Below are 12,123 nucleotides of genomic sequence, written 5' to 3' on the forward strand. Positions count from 1 at the left end.
GAAAATATGCCGACTCTGTAAACCGCTTAGAGAGTGATGTAAAGCACTATGAAGGGGTATATAAGTCTAAGTGCTATTGCTACTGCTTGACCCAGAATGAGGCTACTGGTATAGGTTTTCCTGCTTGAGCAGGGACCTGGACTACAAGACCTTAAAGGTCCCTTCCAGCTTCTACTCTACTCTACTCTACCCATCAATCTACAAGACGTTGGTTTTCAATTCTAAACCTAATCTGGCTAGAGTAGTTTAAAGGATATATCTGTTAGAAGTTCATCAGAAATACTCACTTGGGTTTTTTCTTCAGGAAGTCTGCCAAGGTAGGGCCATTTCGTCCTAAGGGGTCATCCGGGACCATAAATATATTCCCCACAAAGGTGTACTGCAACAAGCTGCACAACAGAAAACCGGAGAAGGGGTTCAAACATCCTGCAAAGCTAGAGTCTATTTGGCAAATTCAAATGGGTCAGATCCACTGATTGTGCCAAGCCACAAATGACGGCTTGCAAGCCACTCGACGCACTAAGCCACAACGACGTAAACCAGCTCGGACGTCCTGCAATTTGCAAATCCAACCAGAGGGTTAAGAAAAATCACCCACCGGACTGTTTCTTTCATGGATTCAGCTGAGGTATCAGCCTAGCACTTTCAGCCATCTCCTGAATGCAGCCATTTTAGGAGCAATGAGAATACTCAATACACATTCAGGGATAACCAATTTTCACAGACTCCACAGCGCCTCAATTTTCACAGACTCCACAGCACCCCAAGATTAACCCCTAAAATCCAGTCACTGAATTTCAGCAGCACAATTTGTTGGCTTTATACTCCAACTTAAGAGGGGCACTGAGATCAGTTATGGGTCCGTTCCCATCCTCAAAAAAGCTGTACAGGTAGTCCTCAACTAGGCCTCAAGATTAACCCCTAAAATTCAGTCACTGAATTTCAGCAGCACAATTTGTCTGCTTTATACTCCAACTTAAGAGGGGCACTGAGAGCAGCTATGGCTCTCTTCCTATCCTCAAAAAAGCTGTACAGGTAGTCCTCAACTGAGCCCAAAATTTCTATTGGTTAGCGAGACAGTTTATATGTGAATTCTGCCCCATTTTATGACATTTCTTGCCACCGTTATTGTGAATCACTGCAATTGTTACATTTAGTAACACAGTTGTTAAGTGAATCTGACTTCCCCATTGACTTGGTTGGTCAGAAGGTCGCGAAAGGTGATCATGTGATCCCAGGACACTGGAACCATCGTAAATATGAATCAGTTGCCAAGCATCTGATTTCTGATCACTCGGCCAAAGAGATGCTGCTAAATTAAGTGTGAAAAATAGTCATAATTCACTTTTTTCAGTGCTGTTGTAGCTTCGATCGGTCACTGAATGAACTGTTGTAAGTCAAGGACTAACTGTAACATTTGGAGTTGGTTTGGCCTCTTTTTCTCCTTGAAATCGACTAACTACTCTCATCCCTATCCTTAACACCCACCAACCACTGAAAAACACCCACACCCCAGAGGGCTTATTTTGGGGAAGAAAATGATGAGCATGTCAGGAGAAACATACAAGTTGAATGAGGCAAGTGTGAGGGACAAAACAAGAAAATCAAGAATTACTGGGTGGTGAATGAATATGGACTGAATACAGGTGAACCACAACTCATTCAGAGGCCATACAACAGCCCTAAATGAATGGCACTCACAACCGGTCCCGGATATTCTGGCCATCCCAACAGCACTGCAGTCCTGGGATGGTGACCGCGGTGGTTCGCTTAAGGACCATGGCAAAAGAAGGCTGTAAAACTGGGTGCAGCCATACGTTGCCTCGCTTAACAATCACACCACTTAATGGCAAATGTTCCAGTCCAAAATGCGGTCAGGAACTTCCAATGGCATCATCATGTCCCCAAATAGAAAGCCACCTGAGCCCTCAATCACAGCTGATATAAGTGAGAAACATTTCCTATCTGTAGGCAAGGTTTACAGACACAGAAACTGAGATTAACAGAATAACAGAATTGGAAGGGACCTTGGAGGTCATCTAGCCCAACCCCCTGCTCAGGCAGGAAACCCCTATGCTATTTCAGACAAATGGCCATCCGGTCTCTTCTTAAAAACTTCCAGTGTTGGAGCATTCACAACTTCTGGTGGCAAACTCTTCTGCTGGTTAATTGTTCTAACTGTAATTTTTCCTTGGTTCTAGGACCTAGGTTGCTTCTCTCCTTGATGAGTTTCCATCCGCTGCTTCTTGTCCTGCCTTCGGGTGCTTTGGGGAATAGCTTGACTCCCTCTTCTTTGGGGCAACCCCTGAGATATTGGAACACTGCTATGGGGTCAGCCCTTGTCCTTCTTTTCCTTTATTGTTTGGAGGAAGGAGGGAAGAGAGAAAGAAAAAAGGAGAGAGAGAGAGAGAGAGAGGAAGGGAAGAAGGAAGGAATTTTCCCAATAATTGCTGTGGGAAAAACACTGCTCATGTAGCTGCTAATAAATAAACCAGCTCTTCTTCCGTCGCACCATTTCAGAGAGGACTTCAACAGCAGAAGCTCCGTATTTGAACAACATCCTCTAGAAATAATCTCCTGAAACTGTGTGGAAAAAAATGCCTTCCGATGCGCAGCCTGAGTTTATTTCCTTCCCTCTGTTTTCTCTCCTAGGACTGCCTGAAGACCATTTTCCCACCCTTGTTTTCAAAGTAGAAGAGAAAAATGTAGAGGGCACCAGAGGATGGGCGCCTAGGTGTGTTTGGAGAAAAGATCTGCATTGTGTGGGAAAGCGGAAAGGAGAAGTGTACAAGCGAAGGAGTGAAGCAGCTGTCAGCTTAGCGGGGAGGAGGTTTGGACTCCACCAAACCAAGGCAGACAAGGCAAAAGGGGAAGTAGCTCCCTGCAGTTTCACACTGAGGAGCTACAGCCACCCAGCAGCTGTGACACACCTTCCTTCTCCTACGGCAGCACAAACTGAGAAACCAGCAATTCAGCAGCAGTCTAGAACTCCAGTTGACAGCAACAGGACCGTCTGCTACCGGGGACGACTTCCCATCGCCCAGTGCGCTCACACAGAGAGGGCCTCCTCAGGGTGCCGTCGGCCAGACAATGTCGGCTGGCGACCCCCAGGGGGAGGGCCTTCTCTGTGGGAGCACCAGCCCTTTGAGCTTCGGATGGCCCCGGACCTCCAGTCCTTTCGCCGCGACCTCAAAACTTTTTTCTTCCATCAGGCTGACCTGGATTGATGATGGGTTTTTAAATATGTTTTAATTTTTAACTGTGTAGTTAATTTATTTTGGGGCTGTTATTTAATTCTTTTTTTTAATTTTTGTATTGTTGTTTTTTATTGTTGTTAGCCGCCCTGAGTCCTTCGGGAGATAGGGCGGCATATAAGTCCCAAAAATAAATAAAATAAATAAATAAATAAAACCAACTTGAAGGTAGCTAAATGTTGGCTAAAGATTTTGGCGTAAGCCCAAGCAACGAAGAAGAGAGTAGACTGCTTAGGAATAAGATATATCCAGAAGTGTAGACGCAGATGTCCGTCTCTAGGCATTGGGTAAAACAGAACAAAATACAAGGAGTCCTTCAGTTACAACTACTCATTTAGTGAGTGTTCGAAGTTACAACGGCATTGAAAAAAGTGTCTTAGGACTGCTTTCCCCCCCACACACACACTTCTGACTGCTGCAGCATCTCCACGGTCACGTGATGAAAATTCAGATGCTTGGCAACTGACTCATATTTATGAGAACTGCGGTGTCCCGGAGTCAGGTGATCACCTTTTGTGACTTTCTAACAAGCAAAGTCAATGGGGAAACCAGATTCACTTAACAGCCATGTCACTAACGTAACAACTGCAGTAATTCACTTAACGGCTGTGGCAAGGATGGCTGTAAAATGGGGAAAAGCTCGCATAGCAACTATCTTGCACAGCAACAGAAATTTTGGGCTCAATTGTGGTCATAAGTCGAGGACTACCTGTATATAGAATCCATAGGGTGGAAGGGACCCCAGAGGTCTTCTAGTCCAACCTCCTGTTCAAGGCAGGAGACCTTATACCACCCCAGTCAAATAATTGTCCTGTCTATTTTTGAAAACCTCCAGGATGATGAAGCACTCACAACTCCAGGAGGCAAGCTATTCCGTAATTATGTTAATTAAGCTAGAGCATAGGCTTCATAATAAGTGGTAAAGTAGGAAATAAGTAATTTTCTTAATTAAAGCCTCCCAGGAGAAAGACAGGGAAGATCAAAAATGTCTTGTTTCTGGTCTGTACCACTTCTCAAAAGAACTCCCCCTCACAAGCTTGGAAATTTCAAGTTTTGAAATAAAGGACACCTGGAATTGTCCTTGTTGACTGCTTAGCTTTCAATGAGTGGCATGCTAATTAGTGTGATGTGTGGAAAGGCATTGAAATGTGTAATTTCCCTCAGAGCGCACCGGATGGTACAGTCCCAGGGGACCATATCAAATGTCTCATTCTGGGTTGCCTATACTTGAGATCTGACTCTCTAGGACAAATCTTCAGCTTCCTTGATTCCCTCAAGCTTTTATATATCAACCATATCAACCGGCAATCAAAATCCCTGACAGGAAGAAGTCCAGGCCTCACTCTACTTCTCCCCACCTCATTCAAGAAAGAAAAACCCAGCACCATCTAAGAAGAGAGGTGAGGAATGATGGCCCCTTTATGACTTGTGGACCGGCTGGGTCAGGAATTCACAAGTCATAAAGGGGCTATCGTTTCCCACTTCTGATCTAGAAGGTTCCTTCAAAAAGGATTGCCTCTTGCTCCACCCCCACTGCACCCCAAAATTCAAGAATCCATCTTCACCTCTCCTTGATTAGCTTGATCCATCTCTTTGATTCTTTGGCAAGATCCCGGAACTGGTCGTTGGTGACAATCACCCCGTTAGTCTGTTCTGCCAGTTTCAGCATCATTCTGCAGTCCAATGAAAGACATGTAAAAGAAGAGCCGACAGAGAAATTAATTAGGATAATTTTACCTCCTCTGTTTCAAGGTCCTCAAATTTCCCTTTAGGAAAGATTTGCATCCCTCATGGATATTTGCCACATCGCCAAAGATCTAGCAGGGCAAAAGTCTTGCCTAGGTAGCACAATTGTCTCTCCTTTACAACCATACCAACAACAGAGGACAATCTCTTTTCAGAGAACCAGTCTACCATGATTGATCCATGAGTTACTGAGATAGCCACTGTGTTTTGCAACCACAAAGACAACAGGCTAGAAAGCAAGAGATTGTGAGTTCAAGTCCTGCCTTAGCCATGAAAAGCCAACTGGGTGACTTTGGACCAGGCCCTCTCTCCCAGCTCAACTCACCTCTTAGAATTGTTGTGGGGAAAGTAGGAGGAGGAAAGTAAGATAGATATATCTGCCACCTTGAGTTGTTTGTAAACATAATAAAGACAGGATATGGATGGATGGATGGATGGATGGATGGATGGATGGATGGATGGACGGACGGACAGAGAAACACACCCCTACACACACACACACACACACACACACACACCACACACACTTTCTGCCACAATGCTTTCCTAGCTAGAGCAAATATCCTCATTGCCAGACTGGAAACCATTTTTTTTAAATAATGTCTGAATGGTTAACCAAAATTTGGGATATTGCCAGCTGATAAAAGTCAAGGACTTCATAAGAGGCCATCATGAGATCAAATCAATCAGATAATAGGAGAGATGTTAGTGAAAAGTAATACAAAAAAATAAAACATCTAGAAAAATGTTGTAATGTCCTGCCAGCAAAAACGTTGCTTCTCCAAAACAGATAATGAAATGCCTATTTTTCTAGCTGAAATTTCACACTTTTCTCAAGAACTGTCATTTTAATAGGCAAATATATCACATACACATTTGCATCCTGAATACCTTTGCGTGTATACACAGAAAGATACTTACAGGCACACAGACACATATATGGATATACTGTTATCTTTCAATAACGTAGTGCACAAAACTTTCCAAGATTTCCAAGAAATGGGCAGTGGGCAAAGTCCGACTGCAATCCTGCATTTTAACCACTGTGCCACCACACAAATAAAGATAGAGAGAGTAGGTCTGATTAATTTGAGCATGTCATGCATGCCAATTCATTGGAGAAGTCAGTGATGCTAGGAATGGTTAGTGGAACAAGAAGGGGCATGTAAAGAACAAGCTGGTTTGATAACATCAAAGATGGTGATACAAAGACGAACATCCAGCAACTGAAAGAAGCTTTGCTTGACAGGGTAGCATGAAGAGCACTTGCCTATGAAGTCACCAAGAGTTGGACATAACTGATCAGTGGAGAATGAGAATGAAAATAAAGAAGCAACCTAAGATTTCTCTTGAGTTTCAGCTGAAAAACCAGTGGGACAGCTACACCATTTGCTGTTCTTTCTATACCAGGCTGATCAGGAGTTCGGAAGAGACTAAGGATCAAATCCTTACTTCAGTGTTTCTCAACCTGAGCTACCTTAAGATGGCGGACTTCAACTCCTAGAATCCCCCAGTTAGAATGGCTTGCTGGGCAATTCTGGGAGTTGAAGTTCATGTTCTTAAAACGGCTCAGGTTGAGAAACACAGCCTTACTTAATTTTTTTATTTTTTTTTATTTTAATTCCATTTATATCCCGTCCTTCTCCGAAGACTCAGGGCGGCTTACAAGCTTAGCAGTAAAGCCTACAGATCTTTGACTGATCTCAACTGTTGAATTTACACATTGCAGCTGGGAGTAGAACAACAAATATTGTTGAATCACAACTTCCAGTGTCCAATAGGATAAGAGTTGTCATTCAACACCTGCTGGAGTATCCAAGATGGTTTATACTTCCATTAAGCTATGGTTCTTTCAACTAGTTCAACTAGCTCTAGCCTAAATCACATTAGAGCTTAGCGAGATGGGGCACAACCATAGGTAGATACAAGTTATCTTCCTACTTCTTTGCAAAGACCTTTAGAGTTAAGAAGGGGCCATCAAAGCCAATGAATTCAAACTCTGCACAAGATTCCAAATTTCTATTTCTATCAGAATAGGGCTGGAAGAGGCCTTGGAGGTCTTCTAGTCCAACCCCATGCTCAAGCAGGAAACCCTATACCAGGGGTCGGCAACCTCGGCTCTTTTATGACTCGTGGACTTCAACTCCCAGAATTCCTGAGCCAGCCATGCTGAGGGAAAAGGGAGAGGTTTCCAAGCTGAGCCATGCTGGCTCAGGAATTCTGGGAGTTGAAGTCCACGAGTCATAAAAGAGCCGAGGTTGCCGACCCCTGCCCTATACCATTTCAGATAGGTGACTGTCTAGTGTTTCTTAAAAACCTCCAGCGATGAAGCTCCTACAACATCTGAAGACAAGCTGCTCCACTGGTTAATTGTCCTGTTAGGAAGTTTCTCCTTAATTCCAGGATGCTTCTCTCCTTGATTAGTTTCCATCCGTTGTTTCTTGTCTTGCCTTGGGGTGCTTTGGAAAATAAGTTGACCCCCTCTTCTTTGCCCCTCATATACTGGAATACTGCTATCATATCCCCCCCTACTCCTTTTTTTCTCTAGACTGGCCATGCCCAGTTCCTGCAATAGTTCTTCATATGTTTTTGTCTTCAGACCTTTAATCATCTTAGTTGCTCTTCTTTGCACTTTTTCTGAAGTCTCAACACCTTTTTTGTAATGTGGTAACCAAAATTGAATCCGGATGTGTTCTTACTAAGGCTTTATAAAGCGCTACTAACACTGCATGTGATTTTGATTCTATGCCTCTATTTATAGGATTATTTGTGAGGCAAGAGGGCCTATAAATCATTGTAAATACAGTGGTACCTTGGTACTCATCGTTAATTGGTTCTGGGAGGTGCAATGAGTACCAAAAATGATAAGTACCAATTTGTTTTCCCATAAGGAATAATATAGTGAGTCACAAGGCAGCCAACACTGACAAGTTCTAACTTGTGCATTGAGTACCAAACAAACAATGAGTACCAGGACAAAAATTTTGTATCAAAATGCACTGAGTACCAAATTTGATGACTTTTAAAGCAGTTGAGTACCGAGGTACCACTATGTAAACTTAATTTTTAGCTGCAGTAAATTCTGCTGTCTGTTTTAATGGCCTTAATAGGTTTTTGTTCCTTAGTACGATAGGGAATTTGACTTCAAAATTAAATTTGCATTGTATGTCTAATTACTGGTTGGCAGAATCATTTCCTGCTTCTGTTCTGTGTCTCAGGCTCATGTAACCTAAAAGAAAATGAAGTCATTCACTCCCTTGAAACTGTTAAACCCTGGGGGAAAAGCCCATTACAAGTCCCTGTAAAAGGATGACTTCATTGTCCTCCACTAGTCTGCTCAGCATATGTTGAAATAACTGGGTGATTCTCAAAAAAGGACCAAAAAATGCTCTCACTATGTTAACCTCAAATTTGGCCAAATTTTGCCTAAAGAAATAATTTGAAGTATTCTAAAATGGCACAAATAGTTTAGGTCCCTGGGGCTCTCGGAGCTTGTTTTCTTGCAGATGTTTCATTACCCAAACTAGATGACATCATAAGTTCTAGTGCTTCCTTCCTTCCAAGCACTGATGATGTTACCTAATTTGGGTAATGAAACATCTACAAAAAACCCCAACCAAGTTCATAGAGCACCAAGGACCCCTCATTTCAACCCTGAGCTACAAATAAATTACTCCCTGTAATTCCTTAATTTGGGGTAGAGCCGGGTAACTGGATGGAGCTGAGATTTCCTGGACAGATGCCCTTCCTGACACCACACAAAGTTCACAGCAAATATTTTTTGCTTTGCACCCTAGGAAAGAAACATCAGCCACTACCTAGGATTGAACTCTCAACCTTTCAAGTGGCAGGCAAACATCTTCACCACTAGGCCACCATGTCACTCAACCCTGAGCTACAAGTATTTTTCTTTATTGGTACCTGTCCAGGAGACAGTGGAGGACAGGGGTCCTGGCATGCTATGGTCCATGGAGTCACAGTCAGGCACATATTAACAACTGAAAAACAATGATAATCTGGGAAACATTCCTATCTCTTGAGCCTTTTCAAAAAAAAACAAGGGTCTGATATTGTGAGTGTTCATTTCTACCACAATTTCAGTAATGGTCCCAAGAGGGATTCTCAAGCCTACGTTATCTTGGGCACCTCCTCTAGAAGAAGAAGAAGAAGCAGATTTTGAAAGCTATCCAACAATAAAAAAAACTATGACAATGATTTTGAACAGCGCTATGCACCGTGGGACAACATTTGAGGGTGTTGTTTCCATTCCAAACAGAATTGCTCCATATCCACTCTGAGGTGCATTGATTTCTATGTTCCTTTGGTGGCTCTACCCCTTGAATTAAACAAGCAACATCCAACCTCTGCAGGCACAGAAAACATTTACTCTAATAGAAGAGAATCTCACAACATGACGCACTCAAACATAGTTCCAACTGGAAATATGAGCATCCTAGACCAAGCTAAATGCAAAAATGCTAGGGAATTCCTGGAAGCTTGGTGTTCAGACAAATCATCCATCAATAGACACATAGTGATAAGCCATATTTACATACCATTCCAAAGAGAAAATAAAAAGCTAAGAAGGGAATAAAAAACCCAGAACACATCCTTTCCAGCAACCAAAACCCAAAGAAGCAGAGATTAACACCAGACAAACATGCAGAAAACAATTCTCCAGTCAAGAAACTACCAAGGAGGAAAGCACATTCCCACCAACACTGGCATGGCAAGCTAATGGACGTAAACAGGGAACATTCTCTGCACTTACTAGCACTGATGACATTACCTCGTTGGGTAATGAAACGTCTGCAAGCAAACAACCAAGAACTCCACAAAACACTGACAGCTTTTAGTAACTAATCCAACAATTGAGCTCACCTGTCATCATATGGGACAATGCCTCTCCCATCGATTTTTCGTGATGGTGTAAGGGACAGGATGCTTAGATTGTGCAGCTCAGTCAAAAAGTGCCTCTCTGTGATTAGGGAAGCAGGCAAAAAAAAATTAGTGGTCAAAATACACTGTGGTAGATTTGCTCATTGGTTGCAGCTCAACACAAATGAAGTTCCATTAAATGCCAATGAGATGTCTTCCTTAAATTAATCCACAAAGGATTGCAGCGGTAGCCACCAAAATTGTTGAAGAATTAGGGAAACTCACACTGAAATCTTTATCCACCCTCAGTCTGTGAATCTGACTGGCTGATGAGTTACACCATAAATCTATGCAGATGAGTTACACCCTCAGTCTATGCATCTGATTGGCTGATGAGTTCCACCCTCAATCTATGCATCTGATTGGCTGATGAGTTCCATTCTCAATCTATGCAGATGAGCTCCACCCTCAATCTATGCATCTGATTGGCTGATGAGTTCCATTCTCAATCTATGCAGATGAGTTCCACCCTCGATCCATGCATCTGACTGGCTGTTGAGTTCCACCCTCAATCTATGCAGATGAGTTACACCCTCAGTCTATGCATCTGATTGGCTGATGAGTTACACCCTCAATCTATGCATCTGATTGGCTGATGAGTTCCATTCTCAATCTATGCAGATGAGTTCCACCCTCAATCTATGCATCTGATTGGCTGATGAGTTCCATCCTCAATCTATGCAATGAGTTCCACCCTCAATCCATGCATCTGATTGGCTGATGAGTTCCACCCTCAATCTATGCAGATGAATTCTATCCTCAATCTAGGCATCTGATTGGCTCCTCAAACTCACAAGAAAATAGAAAAGGGCACGGGAGAGAGGAGCTCATTCAAGGTATAAACATGCTTGAAATAAAAAGAAATAAACTGGAAGAAATATTCCCCATTGCAACAAATCAGTGAGTAACTATTTTTAATATTAACATTTACTAGAAAAGCCAGGGTAGGAACATCTAGCTTCCCTTTCCCGCAATTATCAGAGCAGTACGAATGCCTCTGTTTAGATGAGGCTGGTGGAAGTCCTCCATACATCATTTAAAAACCAGCATTCACATTTTTATCCATTTTCAAATATCTTTACTGATTAAAATTCCTGCAGTGAATCAGCCAAAAGGTGGTGGCTCAGGTGTTTGCTTTAGGAAAAAAAAAGCAAGAATTTCCCACCTCTCACATTAGAATCTTCTTCCATTCGATAAGCAGGCACTAAGACGTTCACTTCGCGGTGGCCTCGGTCCCAGAAATATTGCACGGCTAGGGCGATTCCTCGGCAGGAGAAGAACTGGTTCAGACCATGCCTGAGAAGAGAAAAGGTGGCACTTAGGTCTATGAAAATCAAAGATCAGGAACATGAAAGACTCAGTTGAGTCACTCTGTGGGACACCCTCCGAATGATGGCGCAGGGGAGGGAAGAGACAATGGGAATAGGAAGGACTCCGTGAAAAAAGTAGGCCGCTGAGCTTGTCGATCAGATGGTCGGCAGTTTGGTGGGTCGAATCCCGAGTGCCGCGTGACAGAGTGAGCGCCTGTTACTCGTCCCTGCTTCTCTAGGCTTGGATTGGTTGGGGTGCTCCCTTTGACAATAAAGGTTATCTATCTATCTATCTATCTATCTATCTATCTATCTATCTATCTATCTATCTATCTATCTATCTGTCTCAGGGACGCGGTGGCTCAGTGGGTTAGGACGCTGAGCTTGTCGACCAGAAGGTTGGCAGTTTGGCGGGTCGAATCCCGACTGCTGTGTAACAGAGTGAGCGCCTGTTACTCGTCCCAGCTTCTGCCAACCTAGCAGTTTGAAAGCACGTAAAAATGCAAGTAGAAAAATAGGGACCACTATGGTGGGAAGGTAACAGCGTTCTGTGCGCCTTTGGCGTCCAGTCATGCCGGCCACATGACCACAGAGACGTCCTCGGACAAGCGCTGGCTCTTCGGCTTTGAAACGGAGATGAGCACCGGCCCCTAGAGTCGGAAACGACTAGCACGCATGTGCGGGGGAACCTTTACCTTTTTATACTGTATATTAAAGAATGGCCCACAAAGTTGGAATAAGTCTATGCCTGTTATCCTTTTCTCAAATTACCCATATAATTTAAGGGAGGTTTAAAAAGAGGAGGGGAGACGGGAGAGGAGACAGGGGAGGGGAGGGGAGGGGATAGGATAGGATAGGATAGGATAGGATAGGAT

At 43.3% G+C, this 12,123-nt stretch overlaps 1 protein-coding gene across 2 annotated transcripts in view; it reads right to left on the reverse strand.

Annotated features, from left to right (window-relative positions):
* The window catches only part of LOC308677656 (protein KHNYN-like), a gene marked incomplete at its 3' end in the record, with an annotated part of 28,603 nt that overhangs the window by 3,928 nt on the left and 12,552 nt on the right, over positions 1-12,123 (reverse strand). For both annotated transcript variants that reach the window (XM_081344270.1, XM_081344269.1), the window contains 4 exons: positions 11,104-11,234; positions 9,882-9,978; positions 4,820-4,927; positions 288-389 (listed from right to left, as the gene is read on the reverse strand). In XM_081344270.1, coding sequence (XP_081200396.1) covers positions 288-389; positions 4,820-4,927; positions 9,882-9,978; positions 11,104-11,234 — 438 coding nt within the window. The remainder of the gene's footprint in view (positions 1-287; positions 390-4,819; positions 4,928-9,881; positions 9,979-11,103; positions 11,235-12,123) is intronic.

The sequence above is a fragment of the Vipera berus genome (genome assembly GCF_964194415.1).
Source record: "Vipera berus genome assembly, chromosome: Z".
Lineage (NCBI taxonomy): Eukaryota > Metazoa > Chordata > Lepidosauria > Squamata > Viperidae > Vipera > Vipera berus.